Here is a 21,387-nt window from a genome sequence, read left to right as displayed (position 1 = left end):
AGCCCAGGCCAGTGAGAGGGGCGTCTGAATGCCCGGCAGTGCCCCACAATGCTCCTGACTGGGCAACTGACAGCCCCTCACACAGCCACTAGCTCAACATATAACCAGGCCAACTCCTTGCCCTATCTGTACGTGTTTGCTCATCTGTAGAATGGAAGCCATGAGGTCACTAGCCATGGGGGGAGGGTGTCACCCCAGGGACTGCACTGCTTTGCCCTCTGCCTCCAAAAAACCAAACATTTGCAGTCATCCAGCTCCACACACACCCCAAAGGGTCACAGGCGCCACTTTCCCATCTGGGCCAAGTCCAAACCCAATTACCATTGAGCTGCCCAGGTCTGGGGTGAGAGGTCAGTGGAAGCCTGGGAGCAGCCTGATGGATGGGAAGATCCTGACCTTAGCCACCAGGGGTCACCTGAGCCAGAGAGAGAAGGGAGACAAACAGCCTCAGATAGATTGGGGGTCAAAGAGGCCCTAAGCCCTGGAGATCCTAATGACGGAGGTGGGCTTATGCCACTTAAGCAAGGTGTCCAGGACAGCAGATTAAGGGGGATGAAGTTGGGCCGATAATGCCAGGCTGTGTCCCTGTGGTGTCTGCAATGGGGTGGTCACACTACCGGGTTTAGACTCCCCACAGCATTAAGGGTAGGCCCCTGCTATAAACCATTCATCAGAGGGGACAGTAGTGGCTTGGCCCAGGGTTCTCTGAGTTCTGAGCTGGGCACTTCTCCCTGCCTGCCATAATGAAGGTGCCAATAGAAGGGGCTGGCACTGGTAGAAGGGCCCTTCTGGGGAGGAGGGGGCCCTTCCCCACAACTGCCCCTCCCCCCTCCCGCCTTCAGGTTTCTCTGGCTCTTTGCCAAATTAATGTTGGAGGGTAGCTGCATTCAGGGGCTCAAGTGCAGGCCATATGAGCACAAGCTGAAGGAGCTGGGGCTGGGTAGGCTGAAGAACAGAAGTCCTAGGCTGCTATGTGGAAGAGCACATTAAATTGTGGGAGGATGTAGGGAAGGTGCTGCAAAGAGGCAAATTAGAATTCAATGTCTGAGCTATCCCAGAATGCAATGGGCTGCCCGTGGCGGGGGAGGGGGTCTGTTTTGTGTGGCACGTATTGGTGCATTGGGTGCCTCTGGTGTGCTCTGGGGGGAGGGGGTGTGTGCTGATATGCTGGCCAGCACCCATGAGCAGGGCGTGGTTCAGCTGGGACCCACATCTTGTGTGCCAGCTCCAGCCTGAGACCTCATTCGCCACCCCCCAGCAATGGGGGACGCAGTCTGGCAAAGCCTTTCCTTCCATGGCGTGGATTTGGGTGGACAGAGGCTCCTTGGACCCAAGATAGGCCCTCCACTTTCTCAGCCACCCCTGAGAGCGATGCCCATGACCTTGGAGCTGGGGTCATTCTATCTGCTTCCTTGCAGGACCTAAGTCCCTCTCCCTCAGTCCCCTATCGCTTCTCTGCCCCTCAGCCCCACTTCTTGGCAGGGAACCTAGGGCAGGCACCCTCTCCATGACTTTGGGCAAGTCTCTTCTGTTTTCTGGGCCTCAGTGTCCATATCTGTAAGAGGTTGAACAGGGCCTTTCCACTCCCCCCAGCCCCAGTTCCTTGGCCTGTCCCAGGGTTTGGGCTGGGAGCTGATGCTGCCCTCCCAATGGGACTGCCCTCTTCTGGCCTTGCACCAGGGCTAAAGAGCTGCTACCCCAAGTCTGGGCTCTTGATGCTGCGGGGGACTCCCTGATAGACCGATAGGGGGCATGAGGCCTTTTCCCACAATGTATGTGGGGAGGGGAAGGCCCAGAAAGCGCCCACACCTGCAACAGCACCAATCCTCAGCCCACACTGACCCCCCCAGTTCCCCAGGGCTCTAGCCTAGGCAAACCTGCACTGGGCAGCACTGCCACCTGTTGGCCACATGTAGGAACAACACCAGGGCAGAGGCAGCAGCACAGTCCAGCAAGGGAGCTAGAATGTGGAACAACCGGAGGGGTCTTGGGGCATCACGCGTGTCCAGAAACTCCAGGTCAAGGGATGCCAGAGGGCTGGCTCACTTCCCAGACCCTAGCCTGGCCACCCAGTCCCCTCCTTTCACTGATGTGGAAAGAGGCTCAAGGTGGGTTCCAGATTCCCCCAACATTACACAGCAAAGATTAGAACTCTGATCTTTGTTCTTTCCCCCACCCCACTCAGAGCGACTCACCCTCCTTCCCCCCATGTATGGTGGCTGGCCACAGTCAAAAAAGGATCACAAATGGCACCCTGGAAGGTCTCCAGTGGAGGGTCCCAGGGATCTCTGCAGGACCCTGGGTTGTTAGAGACATGGATGACATTTTCATTAAATCTGCAAGTGACACAGAACTGGGAGGAAGGGACAGGTCACACTGGAAGGATGAGAAGGTGCAAGAACACCCTGCCAGGGCTACAGCAATGGACCAAATTGGAAAGTCTTACACCTGGGTTCATTGAGTCCAAGACAGGAAGGCGTGTCTACAGGGCAGTTCGTCTGATCAAGACTTGAGGGGTTAGAGGGCTGCCAGCTCGGTGAGCTGACACAGCAGCTGAGAAAACCAAGGGGCATCCCCACTAGAGGCAATGATTGCAGTAGCCTGGGCAAGCTAGGTCTGCAGGACGTGCCCAGCCCTGGACACCATGGGTAAGGAAGGATATGGATGGGCTGGAACACATCCAGTGCAGGATGCCAAGCTGGGAAGAGCCCTGAGCTCAGGTTCTGTGAAAATCAGCTGACTCCTGGGAAGAGGCCTAAAGGGGTGGGGAGGGGGGTAGACGGTCCCTGCTTTAGGGCCTGGAGAGGCCAAGAGGCAAAGGGGCCGGGGGCGGATGCAGAGACAAACTGAGGCGAGATGTCAGGAGAAAGGCCATAACAGTAAGAGTTGTGGAAGAGGCCGCCTGGGGGAGGGGGCAGCTCCCATCAGAGACAGGATGACTCTGGTGGGGGGATGTGAGACACGGGGTTCTGGTCCCATTCTGAGCACTCCTGAGCTCTCTATGACCAAAACTGGGTCAGGTACAGATTCAAGATTGCTGAACTCCAAATTGCAGTTCATTGTGGAGTAAACCAGTGGAAGGGAGAAAGGCCCCTTGAGTGGTCTGGCAAGTATCAGTAAAGGAGGTTCTCCCCTAAAGCCTGGCCTCCCAGGCCCGAGTCCCACATGCCCCTGGGACAGCCTTCCCCTACCTGGGCCAGGCTTAGTGGGCAGGGGTCCACTAAGCCACCACTAGCCTGTCCCCCAAGCCACTGGGCTACAACTCCAGGCCACCTTTACCGCTGGAAGCCAAAACCAAGTCAATGAGGCTTGGAGTGAGTAAACACCAGCCAGTGTCTCCCACCGGTTCTGCAAGCTTGGGCTGGCCTAACGCCCTACCCAGGTGTAGCTGCCATCATCCCCAACCCCTGCCTCTGGTCTCCATCTGTGCACTTTCCTCTGGCTGTGGTGGGAGAGGCAGCTGGGGGAGTCTGGTCAATAACCTGACCCAAGGCCCCCTCCGCAGCCTGTGCTCATTGCCACCCCCTGGGGCTGGGGGACTGCCAAGGAAAAGGGAGGAAGGTGCTCCATGAACCTCCCGGCCCCTGAATGGGCCACTGCTTCTGCCAGCCAAAGCCTGGCTGGCACCCAGGGCGGAGAAGAGTGCAGGGGTCCAGAGAGGCAGCAGCCCAGGCTGGAGGGGGAGCCGACTTTTATTTCTGGGCAGAAAGGGCAGGGGAGCACCCGAGGGGAGCCCTCACATATGCACACAATTGTACAGGAAGGAGAGGCAGAGGCTGGTATAGTAGGTGGGGTAGTCCCGCAGGTGGCTGACATGGGCCGAGGCCGAGAAGTCCACGGCCCGCACCAGCACCTGCTGCTCCAGCCGAGCCACCACCATGTGCTCAATGTCGCAGGCCCGGATAATGCGGTCGGCCTTGGAGTAGAGGTAGAGCTCGGGCCAGCGCGATGACTGCTTCATGAGCGCCTCGTAGTAGTTGACGTGGAAGATGGCGGTGACCGGGGTGAGCAGCAGCCGCACGAGGACGGCCGCCAGGGCGAAGGTGAGGAGGAGGAAGAAGCGCAGCATCGGCCGCTCGCTCTCCAGGATGGTGGAGAGGGCCCGCACGGCCCCCACCAAGTTGCTGTTGCCGGGGGCGCTGTCAAAGATGGTGCCCACCACCCGGAGGTGGCTGAACTGGCGGTGCGTGTGGATCAGGTCGATGACGTAGCGGTACAGCATGACCCCGGCGTTGCTGAACACATGGAAGAGGAGGGGCTTCTTCTCAATCTCATAGTCAAAGAGCAGTTCCAGAAGCTTCTTGGCAGGGCTGCGCAGGGAGGGGATGCCGAAGGGCTCCGCGAAGAAGGCCATCTGCCAGGGGGCGGTGTAGCGGATCACGATGCATCCCTGTGGGGTGCAGAGATACCCCCCAACCCGCAAGGTCAGCTCCAAAGCTCGGCCTCTGCTCACTGCTCCACAGAACCAGCCAAGAGCCCAATGGGGGAGGCCGGGGCAGAGGACGGGGCCCAAAGACCCCACCTGCCCACCCACAGGAGGGAGCCGGCCTAGAAGACCAAAATCACAGCCTCGGAGCTAAAGGCCAGCTCAGACAGTCTAATGCAGCCAACCACCCCAAACTGCTGGGCCTTCACACCGGGCCAGGGGCTAAGGACTCACTCTAACCCACCGAGCCATGAGGGGCAGAGACCCTAGAAAGCTGGAGAGTGAGGTAAGTTTGAGTCTCCGTGATATCCGAAGGCTGGGGAGGAGGCCTTTCAGAAGTTCAGTTCAGCAAACACTAGGCGCCCACTCTTTGCAGACACAAAGTCAAAATGAGAAGCAGGCCTGTCCTCCCAGAGCTTATCAACTTCAGGCACCAGCAGCAGTCCAGTTTGGGGTTTGTTCTTTTTTTTGCGGGGGGAGCCCCCCCGGGCTGCAGGTCAGTAGACCTGGGACCCAAGGCCCACATGGGCCAGGGGCCTTGTGTCATCTGGCTCAATCTCTTCTACCACATCCTGGAGAAACTGTCTCGGGGCAACGAGCCTTCAGTTAAGCTCCTTACACTGAGCCGTGCCTTCTCCCCATCCCCCACAGAGGGGCAATCTAACCTCTTCCACGGATCTAGCTCTCTCCTGGCTCACCATCCTCCTTTCCTCAAATGACTCCCGAGGGAATCCCTTCACCATCCAGGCACCTGCTAGGATCTCCTTTTTAAATGGGAAGGGGCGGAGGGAGAGGAGAGGGTCTCCCTTTCCCTCTTGTCCCTGCCATAGGCCTGAAGCTGAGGTCCCAACGTGCTCCTCTCACTGCCATCGCATGGGGGGAGTGGGACTCCTACTGAGCCAGCAGCCCACCAGGACCTCTGGATCTTTTACAGGGCGACTACTGTCTAGCCTTCACACATGCAGCTCGGCTTTCGGGACACCTAAGCACAAGATTCTATATATACCCTCAATAACTCACCCAGCCAAGAGGAAATAAGGGGAGGGGACAGAGATGAGACAAGGGAGGTGACATTCAGCATCCAAGACAGACCAGAAGCCAGCCTGGCTCCCTGTACACAGCCTTGCCTGCCTGGAGGGCTGGGTGCAGTCCTGAGCAGCCAGTGGACAAAGGCTGGGCTCCTCCAGCCTCTCCAAAAGGACCCAGCTCCTCCTTCCGGGGTCCTTGGTCACACCCTCTGCTCTGTCTCCTCTCTGTGTCTGTCTCTATCTCTCTCCTCCTTTTCTCTGTGTGTCTCTCTCCTCCCTCCATCTTTCCTCTCCTCTCCTCTGTCTCTGCCTCTTTCCTTCCCTCCTCTCTCCCTCTCTTCTTCTCCCTTTCCTTCTCTCTTCCTCTGCTGCTCTTGCTTTACCATCAGAGCCCAAGGAGCAGCTCAGTTTTCCTTCCCTCCTCCCCACTCTGCAAGGTCCCCGACATCCCCTAACCTTAAGCTCCTTCCACAGATAGCGGCATCAGGCCAAAGGGACCATGCAACGAAAGGGTGTCCACACTGGGTCAGACGGAGGCATATGCCACCACAAGGGATCCTCCGGGGTCCCCAGCACCTCCAGGACACCTTAACCTTCTTTTGGGCACATCCTGGGGAGGAGGGGAATGCTGCAGAATGAAGCCAAGGCAGAGCCGCCCCTTACATCTCCATTCACAATGTCCAAGAGGCAGGACCCTGGGACCTCTGGGTCCCAATCTTGCCCTGGCCACTGATTTGCTGTTACCACTTACCCAAGACACCTTCAGTGAGTCCGACATGTTTAGAATTCTGTGGATAAGCCACTTCTCTATTCTGTACCTTGATTTCCCTCTCTCCAAAGAAGGAAAAGTTGGAATTCAAAGCTTGCCTTACCCTTAGCAATGAAGAGGAAGGCACTGCTCCTGAGGCCCTATGGCCTCCCCGCAAATTCCTTCTGGTTAGATAGGGTTCATCTCAGATCAGACACAGGAAGGCGTGGCAAGCCCCATCCCTGGGACACTACTCAAGCAGCCTTCCTAATCCTTGGCGTGCCCCAATCAACCCACAAACACTTTATTAGGCACCTACTATGTGCCAGGCCCTGGGGATGTTGTTTGTCTCAACAACAGAAGAGTCCCTGCCCTCAAGGAGCAGCCATTCTATCAGGGCATACACCATGTCCAAGGTAGCTTGGGGGCGGGGGGAGGCACTAGTGACTGGGGGATCAGAAAGGCCTGCTGCAGGAGGGGGCTCTGGGCTGAGCTTGAAGGGAGCACACGTGTGGACAGAGAAGGGGAAGGGGGGCAGCGGAGAACACGCCCAAAGCCACGCCCTTTCCAGGACCCCATGGGACACAGACAGAAGGGGAAGGGAAAGAGAGAAGGCCAGAGGAGGCAGGAGACCCAGGCCCTTTACTTAGTGAAGCCGTGGGAAATTCTGCTCCCTAAAAACACAGGGCTGGGATATGAGAATGCCACTTCCCGAGAGGTCCCTGAACCCAGAAAGGTCCAGCCAGGGACTCACTGTGCTGAATGCCTGTCAGTCATCGATGCCCTGCCCAATGAGGGGAAAGCCTGAAGGGTCTTTTAGCCATCAGAAGCTCATGGGGGTGTCATTCGATGGATCCTGGATCTGATGGGGATCGGCATGAAAGGGGATGGGGTCAGTCTGACTTTGGCTCAAGGGGTAGAGTGGAGGCCCCCAGCCCAGGGCCTGATGAGAAGCAAACAACCAGTGAATGGGCTTGGGCCCAGAGTCAAGATGCAGGAAGGCTGCCAGGACAGCCAGGCACCAGGAGGGCCGGTCACCAGGAGTGCCGGGCACCAGGAGGCCCGGGCACCAGGAGGGCCGGGCACCAGGAGAACTGGCACCAGGAGGGCCGGGCGCCAGGAGAACTGGCACCAGGAGGGCCGGGCGCCAGGAGAACTGGCACCAGCCCAGGAGGGCAGCCCAGAGGCCCCACTCCCAAGCTGAGAGTGAAGGTCCAGGACCTAACAAGAAAGGAGTACAGTGGTGACTAGGGAAAGGGCTCTACACTCCATCTTTAGGCCTCATCATTTTGTTTGTCTGTTTCCTAGTAAAAATGCCTTTCAAAAAAAATCCAATCTTGTCTCAGCGGAACTCAGAGAAAAAGGAATTTGTTCACTCTGCCCAAGACAAATGAGAACCTGGAGAGAAAGATCCCAGGACTGGAGGTCAGAAATGCTGAGGTCTACCCAGGCCCTATCACTGAGGAGCTGTGTGACTATGAGCTAGCCTCTGCCCCTCTCTGGGCTGATTTCCTCATCTGGATTAGATGAAGACCCAGGAGAAAAGCACAGGGCAGCGTCAAGGAGGCAGAGGCTCGGCCAGCCTTGGAAGGGAGAAAACCTCGTTACCATCATAAACACAGACTATTTCACAAAGCTCTAAGAGAGAAGAAATCAGCAGGCCCAGGAGAGCAAAAATCCCAGAATCTCAGGGCTGTATGAGGGCCAAGCAACAAGTGTTGGGGAGCTCACCCCACCAGAGGCAGACCAGGCCTGGGGAGGAATTTATGTTCCTAGCCATGTGAAGTGGCAGGAGATGCTGTCAGGGAGACCCTGTGTGTGCCCTTCAAAGCCACCCCCTCGTCCAGTGAGCTGGGGCTCAGAGGCAGCCAGACTGGGGAACAGGCCAGGCAGGGCAGAGGGAAGGGAAAGCTGTGCCTCCCTACCCAGAAGCATGGCTGCCAAGGCCAGGAGGCCCTCTCAGCAAAGGACGAGGGATCTTCTGCCCTGAACCCGGGCCTGTCTTTAAGGAGGAGCTAAGACCAGCCCAGCCTCAGCCACTCCCCAACACCCTTTGGCTCGGCTCTCAAGACCCGCCAACACTGTGGCTCCTGCCTCCTCTCCATCCCCTGCCCCTACCTGAGATGAGAGCTGCTCCCATCCTCCCCTTGGAACCCTGATCTGTTCTTTTCCTCTCCATACAGTGCCAAGCACAGGGCCCTGTACACGACAGGTCCATAATCAGTGCTCTCCGCCCATAGACATAAGCTCCTGCTCCCACCTTCCCAGCACAGAAAGGCGAGAGAAGTGGCCAGGCTGGAGCCTGGGGGTCCGTTGAGGCGCCCTGGCAGACAGAAGTGGCGCAGGCCACTCACTCACCCTGTTGAAGTAGATGGCACTGTACTTGGACAGGTTTTTGTCTGTGCAGCCTCCCCAGCCCAGCAGAATCACCACCGGCTGCTGATGCCCTCCTCGCTCCCTTCTCTCTGGGTCTGCACTTGCTTCTGAAACATAATCCAGGTCAAGCTACAACCAGCTTCCCCTCAAGAAAAGAGATCAGTGTCAGGATGTGGCTTTGGCCCCTCTTCCCACAAGCCTCAGACCCCACTCCGAAATTATGTACATGAGTGTCTTCATCGGGAGGACAGATATGCCCAGGGCCTAAAGCTGAGAGGGACCTTCAAGGCCTGCACATCCAACCTGGAACCATAAGCTTGAGGCTGGCCAAGCACAATGGTGCCAGGAGGCAGAGAAAGGCAAGCGTCACTGCCCCCCTGTGACAGCTCTCAAAGAGATGACGAGATCTGCCCAAGGCCACGCTGCGTGTGTCAGAGCATGGAAGGGTGCTGAGATCCATACCCCTGCCCCACACCCAACACCCTACACCCTGGTCCAGCACTGTCCATTACACCATCCCACCTCTCCTCCAGCCGTCTCCTCTGCAACACCCCCAGCATTGCTCATCTGCCCATCCCACCTCCATCTGGGGGGCAAGGGTGGTCCCGGGGCCTGCGTCACTCTGGGAAAGCTTTTCCTCACATCCCTCCTCCCCAGGGGCTGCACTGAGCTATCAACACGCCCTCATCAATCATGGTGACAGTGGGTCAATAAACATTTATTAAACACCTAAGCCATGGGAATACAAAAAGAGGCAAAAGACAGTCCCTGCCCTCAAGGAGCTCCCAGTCTAAAGGGGAGACAACATGCAAATATGTACAAAGGATAAACAGGAAACAGTTAACAGAGGGAAGGCTTCCAAGAGAAGATGAATTTTACCTGGGACTCAGAGGGAGCTGGGAGGCGGAGATGAGGAAGAGCATGCCAGATGCGGGGGACAGCCAGAGAAAATGCCCAAAGCCGAGAGAGGAAGGTTTGTTGCTGGGACAGTCAGGAGGTCTGTGTCACCAGACGGAAGAGGACACGTCAGAGTTTGAAGTTTAAGAAGACCAGAAAGGTGTAATAGGAATATATATGTAGAGCCTGTATCAGATTGCGCACCACCTTGGGGAGGGAGGTGGGAAGGGAGGGGGAGAAAAATTTTAAACTCAAAAGCTCATGGAAGTGATGGCTGATAATTCGAAATCAATTAATTTTAAAAAAAAGAAAAAAACCAGAAAGGTAGGTCAGAGCCAGGTCACGAAGGAGTGTTTTGTATTTAATCCTGGAGGCGATGGCGAGCCCCTGGAGTTTGCTGAGTAAGGGGGTGACTTTAGGAATATCACTGTGGGGGCTGAATGGAGGATGGATTGCCACTGCCTGGGTGAGGCCAGCGGCAACATGGGAGACAACACCTTCGCCATGTCCGGGTGGTGTCCGACACCCAGAGAAAGATGCGCTCCTGCTGGTTTCTCTTATTCTCCTGCAGCCGTACCAACCCACTCCTGTCAAAGTCTGCCTTCTGAGCGTCCTATGCCCCTGATCACATGCTTGACTTTTTTTTTTAATTCAATTCAACAAACATTTCTTATGTTCCTAACACGTGAACTATGAGTCGCTGGTGACTTAAAGACAAAAATGAAACAATCCTCATCCTAAAGCAGCTCACCTTCCACCACAAGGTTACAGAATATAAATAAGACAACCCACAAGGAAACTGCAAAAAGCAGATGGTGATACTCGCTTCAAGGCCATTCAGAAAAGGCCTTGTGGAGGAGGTGACATTGGAATCGTGCTTTGAAGGGAAGCCAGGTGGAGATAAGGAGGGAGGGGGAACAAAGGAGCACGAGGGGCACTTTTCAGTGTGGCTCTTTGTGGGTATCCCTTGTGGCCCTGCAACTGGGATAGTGGTTTTAACCTCATCAGGCCTCAGATTCCTCAAGTGAGGGGATTGGATTAGATGACCTCCCCATTCTGCCTCTAAACAGATAATCCAAAGAGGGTCCTGGAGGAAAACCTTGGGCCTGACTTTGGTAAACAGCCCTTGGAGAAACACTGCAGAAACACGCAAGCTCCCAAGCTGCGCAAGACACCTGGGATACAAGGACTTAGAAGAGAGGCCAGGCCCTTCCTGATGCGCTCCTGATAAGGAGAGAGGGGATTCCTGAGAACAAGGGTGCTGAAGCCTGGAAGGAGCTGAGAAGCAGCCAATTAGAAAAGGGTCCACCTCCACCTATGCCCATATCTCCTGAGCTTCTTTAGCCCCGGCTCTCTCCAAACGATGCACAGAATCGGGATTTGGCGGACAGAAGGGAGCTCAGCGGTGTCCAGTCCAGCCCATACCTGGCAGGAATCCCCACATGTCAACAAGCGGCCGTCCAGCCTCTGTTCCCAGACCTCCAAGAGGGAAAATTCCCCACCTCTCAAGGCAGCCCATGCCACCATGGGACGGTTCTCATTATTAGAATGTTCCTCCTGACAACAAGCCTCAATTTGTGTTTAGGAATATCAGTGTGGTGGTTGAATGGAGGATGGACTGCCATTCCCTGGGCCAGTTCAGCAGCCCTTGTGACTGCTGTCCTGCTTCGGTCCTCTGAGGTCTAGTACAAGGACCCCTCCTCCACCCGACAGCCCAATAGAATGCTAAAGGCCTCCCGTTTTCCCTTCTCCAGGCTAACCCTTCCCAACTGCCCTTCAAATAATTTTCACACAGCATAAACTCTGGGCCCTTCCCCCTCTCTGCTGGCCTCCTCTGGCTGGTTTCTGGTCTCTCAATGTCCTCGTTAAGTCATGTTGTCCAGAACCGACCACAATCCTCCAGGTAAGGTCTGATGAGGGCAGAGAACAGAGAGGGATGGTCACCTCTCTGTTTCTATACACTCTGCCTCTTTTCACACAGCCTGAGATGAGAGGTAGAGAAGCCAAGACCCTGTTCTACAAACCCTTCTGTAAGAGCATGAGCATCAGGAAAATCCCCCCACCCCACACACACACAGACACAGACACAGACACAGACACAGACACAGACACAGACACAGACACAGACACACACACACACAGACACAGACACACAGACACACAGACACAGACACACACACACACACACACACACACACACACACACACACACACACACCCACCCACCTTCCTGGAGAAACCAAAGCCCTTTCCCAGAAGGTAAGAAGGGTCCCTCCCTTATTGAGTTCCAGTGACTCTCCCAGGACAGGCAAGGACACCGCGCCAGAAGGGACAAAGAAAGGACACCACCTTCCAGCTTTTGATTAAGATTTATAGGAGCCAGGAGTGGTGACCTGTAAGCTTCAAGGCTCTGTCAGGAAGAGAGTCAATAGATCAATCACTGACCCCTGGCCCAGAGGAGGCCAGCACACTCTTGGAGAAATTAATGGAATCCCGAAGTCTGGCAGTGAGGGGGCAGCATCTCTGTGGGTGCTGCCTCCCTGCCCATGCCCTGGCTCCCTTTGCAAGGTCCCTTCCTCAAGTTCCCGACTAGCCTATATGCAGACACAAAGGGCGCCCTGCTCTGTGATGTGAGCCTCTGGATCCGGGCCATGATGATGACGGGCAGGCGCAGGGCTCCCTCCTCAGCGGACAGTCTTTTCACGTGCCTTCACCTCAGTGGTGATTGTGCCCACTGCACAGATGGAGAAGCTGAACCTCCGAGAAGACGCAAGCACAATCCTACATCCGGCACTCACCACACAGGGCACGAGAGGCCAGGAATGGGCGGAAGAAGAGAAGGAAGCAGGGACAGGGTGAGGGACAAGAGGCTGAAGAGAGCGGGCAGCTGGGCAGCAGCAGAAGGCACTCTCCCCACCCCTCCCACTCGTTTCCGGGGGGTTGAGGGAAGAGCTGGTGTGAGAAAGAATGGCCTCAGCCAGTAGAGAGCAGGGCAGGCTAGCAGGCTGCTGGTCCCTGCTTGGACACTCACCTGTCTCAACTTGGGGCCTCAGCTGCCTCCTCCTTAAAATAAGAGGCAGAACCCAACAAGAGTCTAAGATGCTAGGACCGGCCCTACCTCCATTCCTTCCCGGAGCAGGGCTCAGCCCCAGCCAGGAATGCCAGGAGTCCTGGTCTGGGTCCTTCTACCTGAACCACATCTGGCCACCACAACTGGAGGCGGGCAGACCTGAGGCTCACCTTGGGACCCTGGGCAAACCTCCCACTTATGTCCTGGGATGGAGAGTCCCGATTTGGCACACTCTACTGACCAGTGTGACAAAGAGCTGGGCCCACAGCTCCACTAGGAAGGGCACAGGGAGTGAAGTCAGAGAATCTCACAGATGTGGGATGAAAAGGGACCTCAGATTGGTTAGAGAAATGCAAATCAAAACAACTCTGAGGTACCATATCACACCTATCAGATTGGCCAACATGACAAAACAGGTAAATGATAAATGTTGGAGAAGATGTGGGAAAATTGGAACACTAATGCATTGCTGGTGAAATTGTACAATGATCCAACCACTATGGAGAGCAATTTGGAACTATGCCCAAAGGGCTATAAAATTGTGCATACCCTTTGACCCAGCAGTAGCACTTCTAGATCTGTATTCCAAAGACAGCATAAAAACAGGAAAAGGACTCACATGTGCAAAAATATTTATAGCCATTCTTTTTGTGGTGGCAAAGAAATGGAAGTTGAGGGGATGCCCATCAACTGGGGAATGGCTGAACAAGTTGTGGTATATGAATGTAATGGGATACTATTGTGCTATAAGAAATGATGAACAGGCTGACTTCAGAAAAACCTGGAAAGACGTATGGACTGATGCTGAGTGAAGTGAGCAGAACCAGGAGAATATTATATACAGTAACAGCCACACTGTTCGATGACTGACTTTGATAGACTTAACTCTTCTCAGCAATACAAGGATCTAAGACATCTCCAAAAGACTCATGATGGAAAATGCTGTCCACATCCAGAGAAGGAACTATGAAGTCTGAATGCTGATCGAAGCATACTATTTGCAATTTTTCTTTTGTTGTGTTTTGTTTTATTTCCTCTTTCTGGTGGTTCCTTCTCTTGGTTCTAATTCTTCCTTACAACAGAACTAATGTGAAAATTAAAAAAAAAAAAAGAAAGAAAGAAAGAAAGAGAAGGGACCTCAGAGACCAAGAAGACCAAGCCCCTCATCTGAGAGGAAGGGCCTGAGGCCCAGGGAGAGGAAGAGACATCCAAGGCCATGCAGATGGCTCCAACCCAGGCCCCCTGATTCCAGAGCCCAACCTCCTTCCTTTGAACCCCTAGTTTCCAGATGAAGAAAGGAGGGGACCTAGTGAAGGGAAGTGACTTATCCAAGGCCACACATCCAAACAGAGATCTGACCCCAGCCCACGTCCCTGCCCCACACAGCGCCTCCTCTCCCTCTCACGCCACAGTATCCCACCAGCCCATTCAAGGTGATCCCGTAGGATCGGGGCTGGTTTCTAGAAAGGGACTCACACAGTCCTTTCTCTCACCTCCAGGCACACACACCTGGGCCTGCCCTTCAGCCACACCTACACCATTTATCCCAGGGGTCATAATGACCAAAGAGGTGTGAACGAATCAAGGTACTCTAATTACCCTCCAAGTCCGTCCTGACCAAGCTAAGGGCAGCAGGGCCAAGCAGAGCCAGGAGCAGTGAGGGCAGGCAGCTGGCATCAACCTGACCCCTAATCCTGTGCCCTTCCAACAGGCTGGACCCCCACAGAGACCAGCACTAACCACTCCGATCCTTCCACGGTGTGATGTGGAATCACACAAAGCCCCGAATCCTGAACAACATAACCTCCCCTAAGCCTCGCTGTGGGATGCAGTCCAAACTTGTCAGCCCAGCATTCGAGGCCTTCCCCTGGATGGGCCCACCAGATCTAGCCAGCACACATTCTTGTGCTCACCCCTAAAGCCTCTTCCCTGTCCCCTGTCTGTATAGCATCACTTGTCCCACACTCCTTGCCTCCTTCTCCGAACCTTAACGGCCCTTCGGGACCCAGCTACCTCCTGCCTCTTCCGGGAAGCCTTCTTGGGCTACTCTGGTTCATCCCCATCTCTAGACTCCCAGAGCCCCCATCACTACCCCTGGTACCTGCCATCCATCCAACCGGGCCCTGTCTCCTATCAGACCAAGCTCCGGGAGGGCAAGGCCGAGGTCCTGTCTGGGCCTTCCACCTGGAAGAAACACAGCAATCAACAATGCCATGGCAGCCACTTACATCCCTGGAAGCCATGGAGTACTGCATTACTGCCCAGCTATGAAGTACTCTGGAGAGAGACAGAGAGGCCTGAGTTCTAATCCTGCCTCAGACACCTGCTACTAGCTGGGAGCCTCTGGACAAGTCACTTCCCTCTCTGAGCCTAAGTCTTTCCCTCTGCCACTTGGGGATGATGGTTCTGGCACTTCATACGTCACAGGCTCTGTCAACCTCCGGCCTGGGCAGCCCCGAGGGGGTGGGCACAAAAGCCCACAGAACTGCAGGTGAAGTCATCTCCGACCTCCCCCTGCCCTCTTCTCCCCAAACTTGCAGGTGGTCATCACTGCAATAACAACCAGGCTTCCCCAAAGAAAGCCTCCTGGGAGCAAGTGTCCAAGACGAGTGATGTCACATCGTGGTGGCCGAGACCCGAGTACTCAGCCTTCGTGCTGGGGTGCAGGGGCACCCAGACTAGAGACCTGCAGCCTGCCCATGGCTCCAGGGCCTCCTCAGCATCCCCTCACTTCAGGCACAGAGGCCCAGATGTGCCTCCTGTGGTCTTGGTTCCTTCAACGTCGTTCTCATTCCCTCTTCTTCCGTCTGCCCCCAGACAGGCTCAACTCATGGCAGGCTGAAATAAGCCCAGCCAGCCTGTGCCCATCTGACCTCTGGCAGTGGCTGCTGTCTCCCCTTAGGCCCCTGCAATCTGCCTTCTGTCCCTGTCACTGTCTCAAAGGTCACCCCACGACCTCCAAACTCCCAATTCAAAGGTCATCTTCCATTCTTCAGCCTATTAGCTGCCTTGCTGGTTTGGCAGCAAAGTCCCAATTACCTGCTACCTGCTGGGTCATTCACTTTATTCATTTCCTCACCCACAGGCATTTATTAAGCACCCACTATGTGCAACGCCCTGGTCTGGGGACACAAAGGCCAAAGTGGCCGTCCCTGCCCTTCAGCAGCTGCTGTTGTGCCCTCTCTAAGCCTCAGAATATAAAATAGGGGGAGGGGGGGAGGGAGCTGGACGATCTCCACGACCCCTTCCTCACCAGCTCTGCCAAACCCTCCCCCTTCTCCAGCCACCCACTCCCTTCTCAATCCATTGTCTGCCTGGTGCCCAGTCTGTCCTTTCAGCCACTCCCAAGGCTTTCTCTCTCACCCATGAGCCCAGAGAAGCTGCCATAACCTGAGAATGGACTTAAAAGGTCACAGGGAATCTCCTAAGACCCATCCAACCGGATCGCTACCACCCCCTGCTGGGGATCAGCTCTCAGCAGGGGCCCAGAAGGCCCTGGGGAAGCACGGTCCGGCCTGGAGCTGTGTGCTCTATGGGGCACAGGTGCTATTTCCATCACTGCCGCCTACAGAAGGGAAAGGATTCACACAGGAAGGTACATCTGGAAAGGGAACAGCAGTGAGCTGGTTTCAAAGAAGGCACACGACAATGGGATTTCTATTTCTGGGCCAGCAGACAACCCCTGGCCAGGGGCAGGGGGCACCTGGCAGAGGCGACAAAGAATCCACTTTCCAAGTGTCTTGCCAATCAGATCAAAGGGGCTTTAAATGGAAAAGGAGGAGAGAAGAAGAAAACTGCAGAGGTAGATACAGCAAGACAGATTCCACAGAGAGGAACAACAGAGCAGAAAAAAGACGAGCAGGAAAGATGCCCAAAAATTCATAGAAGACAAAATCCCAGGAAGGAGCCAGGAGGCACAGGATGTGGGAGTCAGCAGGGACCCCACTGGCCTCAAGTGCCACCCACGCCTGTAACACACCCGACCAGAGGCCCGCCTCAGTGGGCCTCTCTGCCCCTTCCCTCCATGGTCCCTGGTTCTGCCCCCGAGTCTAAGTGACAGGCCTTCACATATCCAAAGGGCACTCTGCCATCTCCCCACCCCGTGCCGAGGCATGTTTTCTCCAGACCAGCACTCACAGTCCTCATGGGACGTGGACTCCAGGCCATTCATCACACTGGCCCCTCCCTTCCTCTGGCCACTCTCCAGCTGATCCACAGCCTTCTTAAGGGGCCCCCAGCCCTGAACATCACAGGCCACATGAGATCCACCTCAGGTGGCAGAGAGGGCCCACCACCTCCTTATTCCCGGACACTTGGACCCCCTTAATACCACCCAAGCTCCTCTGAGCTTTGTGGGCAGCCCCATCACCCTGCTGACTCCCTGAGCTTCCAGCCCACCAAAAAAAAGGCCAAGTTCTTTTTCAGACCAACTGTTGTTATCTAACCAAGCCTCCCCCTGGCTGTCCTTGGGCAGCTGATTGTTTTTTCTATCCAACCCAACACTGTGCATTTACTGCTATTAGATTTCCTCTTATTAAACATAGCCCAATGCTCTACCTGGCCTGGCAAGATCCTCAGGTGTGTGGGCTCTCCCTCCCAGCTTTGTATCAGCTGCAGATCTGATAAGCACACACTTTGGCCTTTAACCAAATCATTAAGCAGGTAAAAAAGCCCAGTTCCCTGGGAGACCTCTGCCAAGCTGACACGAACCATTAGCAGCGACTCTCAGAGTTCAGCAACACAACCAGTTTGGAATCCATCCAACTGTGTTCTATCGCTCCATCTTTCCCAAGAGAACAGGTCCCAGCTACTTTATCGGACATCTGCTGAACTCCAGGTAAATTACTGGCTCTCACACTTCCCTGATCTATCAGGGCAGTCGGGTAGCTTGTCACAGTGGTTCTTGAGGAAACTCCCAGCAATCGCAGTCGCTGCTTACTTTTGGAGACTTTCCCTAATCACGTCTTTTGTTGGTCCACAATTCTCCCAGGAATCAAAGCCAAGTTCACTGTCCCACAGCCACAGAGGCGCCTCTCTTCCCTTTTTTTGAAAACCAAGTTGTCTGTCCTTCCCTCCCCCTGCCATCCCACCTTCACGTGACTGACAATGGCTCAGCAGTTAGAGCCCCTAGACTGAGGGGCTCCCCAAAAGGTTTCGTTCCCCTGCACTCACAAAGGGCAGCTCAGGACTCTCCATCTCCATATTCATCTTGGGTATCAAATCCCTCTACATCATTTCTGTTCTGTCCTTCCCAATCCAAAAGTCATTCATTCTTCTTCATGGGAAGATATAAACAAACTATGAATGGAGCATCTCGGCCTTCCCTCTGGTCAGCTACAGCTCTCCCACTCCCAGAGAAGGTCCTTCCCTGTCTTTGCGGTCCTTACAGGTTCTCTGGCCGGCCCTAACTCCCCCCACAGATCCAGCATGTTGTCAAATCATTCCAATAAAGTTCTACCTTCCCGTCCCGTCCCTCCCCAACACCATCCCTTCCTCTCCGTTCACCCCGGCCATTTCTCTGATGTGGGCCCTTGTAACCTCTCACCTAGACTACTGCCGTAGACTTTGGGCTCATTACTCTGCTCCACCTCTTCTCACTCCATTCCATCCATTACAAGGCTGCCAAAGGGATTTTCTTAAAAGTGCAAGTCTAACCATGAAACTCCCCTTCCATAAAACTCCCCTGGCTCCCTATTACCACCAAGGCCAAAAATAAAACCTTTGCAACCAACCTTTGCAACTTATTGTACCCTTTACACATTCTCTGGTCCAGTCAATTTGGCCTTCCCATTGCTCTCCATCTAAAACGCTTCATTTTCCATCTCCAAGCTTTCATCCAGGCTGTCTGTCCCCTGTGCCTAGAATGCCCTCCCTCCTCATTCCTGCCTCTCAGCCTTCCTAACTTCCTTCATGGCTAAACTCCTGCATAAAGCCCTTTCCACTCCGGGGTGCTCGTGACTACGTCTGAAAAGGCGGAGGTTCGATCTAGATTATGAAGGGCCTTAGGGGGATCAGTAGCCTTAGATGTGCTTAAAAGGAAGGGAACAAACATTTATTAAGTTCCTACTATGTAACTGGCACTGTGCTAAGAGCTCTGCAATTATTATTGCCTTAAATCCTCACAACAACCCTGGGGCATGGGTGCTATTATTACCCCCATTTTACAGATGCTGCAATTATCAGAGAAGAGGAAAAAGGCCAAGCAGCTTGCCTTGGTCACCCCGCTAGTTAGGGGTCCAAGAGAGGCTCTGAACCCAGGGTGACCCAAGCTGTCTCCCGGCAGTGGTCAGACTAGACAGAAGAGGATGTCAAGAGCGTTTGGGGCCACACCGGTCACTGAAGGAGGGGACGGCCAAGGTCAAAACCTGCCAAGAGCTTGAGAAGGAGCCAGGGTATGGCCACAAGGAAATCCCAGGTGAGGGCAGCTTGAGAAATGGGGGGAGAGTAAGGAAGTGGATATCAACAAGTAAAGATGTCTTTTTCTCAGAATCTGGCTGCGAATTGGAGGACAGAGACTCACAGGGTACTCTCTCTGCCCCCACCCCAAAGATATCAGCCTTTGACCTGCTTGTTCCCTGTGCCCAAACATCCACTCTCCCTATGTTTACCTTCCAGCCTCATTGGACCTTACCCCCCCTGTCCCCACCCTCCCAGGAGGAGGCCAAACTGGCCTTGCCTTGGCTTCTTGAACGTGGCATTCCATCTCCTGTCTCCATGTTTCCTCTGCTTGGAATGCCCCCCATCCTCACTTTCTACACCGACATCATCCCTCTTTGACATGATGCCCTTCCTGATCCCCCTCTCTGCTATATATATAGATTTTGTTGATAATGTATCTATGTCCTAGTTGCTATCCCCTTAAAATACCAGCTCCTTGCAGGCAGAATTGCTTCAAAATTGTTTCAATCTTTATCCTGGTGCCTCCAGTTGCCTGGCACATAGTAAGAGCTTCACCACAGCTTGCTAACTTAATGATGTGTGGAATGAAGGAGCGGGAGTAGATTCAAAACCAGGTCTTTCCCCCTCCAAAAAAAAAAAAAATTTGACTTCAACATTTTAAAGTCAATGACTCTGCCCTGAATGTCTCTCACTTAAGGAACTGGAAATCCCACCCCATCCCAGAATCACCCAATCAGAGGTCAAAGACAGATCTCGACTCCTCCAATCTGCAGATGACCCAAAGTCAGGAGGGATGGCTGACATGCTGGATGATAAAGTCAAGACCAGAAAAGAGTTTAGTAGACTAGAGTGCTGTTCTGACTTTATTAAGAGATTGAATAGGAATAAATGTCAAATCAAATGCTTGGGTCACCCCTCCAAAAAAATACAAGCAAACCAGGAAAGTGTAGATGGAAGAAACAACTCTAACCTACATCTCCCGAGTCAGACATCTAGAGGACTCAGGTCCCTTCCCACTGTAACACCTTGAGATTGATCAACTTCATCCCTCAATCTCATCAAGCCTTTCTCTTCCTCCCTCAGAGAGGGGAAGTCCTTGTGATGCTCAGGTCTGACATTCTGTCAGGAAAAGCATCCAAAACCACCAGGCTTCTAGAAAGGCCCTCAGACTCGTGGAGCCAGCATCAGTAAAGTAACCAGGCTGACCGAGATGGCAGCAAGGGCCTACGAAGCTGTATTCCCAACAGTCTTGGGCCAAAGTCAAGCAGTCAGGAGACTAAGACCAAGTCTGTCCCAAGCTGCCCCTCAGTCGGGTGTGGTGGACAGAGCCACCGGGTCCTGGAATGGAATCCCACCTGTCCCTCACTCCCTGTCTGACTCTGGGCAAGTCTCTGGCCCTCTCTGGGCCTGATTCCTCATCAGTGAAATTGAGAGGGAGAAGACTGGATGAGCTCTAAGGACCCTCCCAGCTTTAATTGTTAGGAGATCTCAGGGAGCTTGTCAGACATGAAGTTAAAGCTCAGTGTTACTTCTGAGCTCTCCTGTTTCAAAGCAGCTGTTCCAGCCCTTCCCTGTGGGGCTCCCAAGTTCCAAGGCTGACCAGGAACCTGTCAGGCAGGTCTCCTGGCCATCAAGCAGGAATGGGAAGGGGAGATGGGGGGTGGGGCTCTGCAAAGCGCCTAGGGAGGCAAGAAATGCAGGGAGACCTTGCACAGGCGCCCATAAGCATACGGGGGAAACCCCAGGGATGTGTGGGAGAAGCCCTGAGGGCGTATGGGGGAGCCCCTGAACAGTACAGGGGTGCTCATGGGGAACATGCCCAAGGGTGTATGAAAGGAGCTCTGGGGGAGCATGGGGGAGACCCTGCACGGCACCCATGGTGTATTGGGAGACCCCGGCGGGGGGTGTCCCGGGGACATATGGGGGAGCATCTGCACAGGGACCCACGGGTGTATGAGGGAAGCTAGTGGATGTATGGGGGAGCCCCTGAAAGAAGCCCCGCCCCCGCCCGCCCCCCCAGCCCCAGCCCCATACCCTGATAGTGCGAGACCGGCTCCGGGATCTGAATGGTCACGTCCAAGTCGGCAGAGCCCATTGCGGATAGCGGGGCCCTTCTCGGATTCCCTCCCGGGAACCCTCCCTCCCTCCCAGGCCGGAGACCCCAGCACCCAGGACTGGGTCCGGGCTCCGCGCACGCTGGGACCCTCCCTTTCCGGTCCTTCGCACCTCCTCTTGCACGGAGAACCGGAAATCCCTCCTCTGACCCAGAATTACCCAATCAGAAACCAGAAACGCACTGTGACCTGCCCGGGCTTCATGGCAACGGCCCCACTCCGCCCCTGCTCGGGCCGTCGCGTCCGCAGCCATAGCAACTGCGCCCACTCGCCCCCTGACGTCACGGCGTCCCGCCCCAGAGGCCCAGAGCGCTTCGCCATTGGCTGCT

General features: G+C 54.8%; 1 protein-coding gene across 4 annotated transcripts; it reads right to left on the bottom strand.

Moving 5' to 3' along the window:
- Positions 1 to 3,674: 3,674 nt before the first annotated feature.
- TMEM53 (transmembrane protein 53) lies at positions 3,675 to 21,132 on the bottom strand. 4 transcript variants are annotated; one of them, XM_027838122.1, is made up of 4 exons: positions 20,979 to 21,113; positions 9,458 to 9,577; positions 8,561 to 8,685; positions 3,675 to 4,390 (listed from the first exon to the last, which is right to left on the bottom strand). In XM_027838122.1, the coding sequence occupies exon 4, from the start codon at positions 4,352 to 4,354 to the stop codon at positions 3,737 to 3,739; it is 618 nt and encodes a 205-aa protein (XP_027693923.1). In that variant the 5' UTR covers positions 4,355 to 4,390; positions 8,561 to 8,685; positions 9,458 to 9,577; positions 20,979 to 21,113; the 3' UTR covers positions 3,675 to 3,736. The 4 variants fall into 4 exon arrangements, with proteins under 4 accessions (XP_027693923.1, XP_027693921.1, XP_027693922.1 ...); XM_027838120.1 differs by lacking the exon at positions 9,458 to 9,577 and having other exon boundaries at positions 20,979 to 21,132; XM_027838121.1 differs by lacking the exon at positions 9,458 to 9,577 and having other exon boundaries at positions 8,561 to 8,682; positions 20,979 to 21,132.
- Between the last annotated feature and the right edge of the window lie 255 nt (positions 21,133 to 21,387).

Source organism: Vombatus ursinus, unplaced genomic scaffold, assembly GCF_900497805.2.
Source record: "Vombatus ursinus unplaced genomic scaffold, bare-nosed wombat genome assembly UNPS02014825.1, whole genome shotgun sequence".
Classification (NCBI taxonomy): Eukaryota; Metazoa; Chordata; class Mammalia; order Diprotodontia; family Vombatidae; genus Vombatus; species Vombatus ursinus.
Note: the sequence above shows the minus strand (reverse complement) of the source record. Positions and strands in the feature narration are given on the sequence as shown.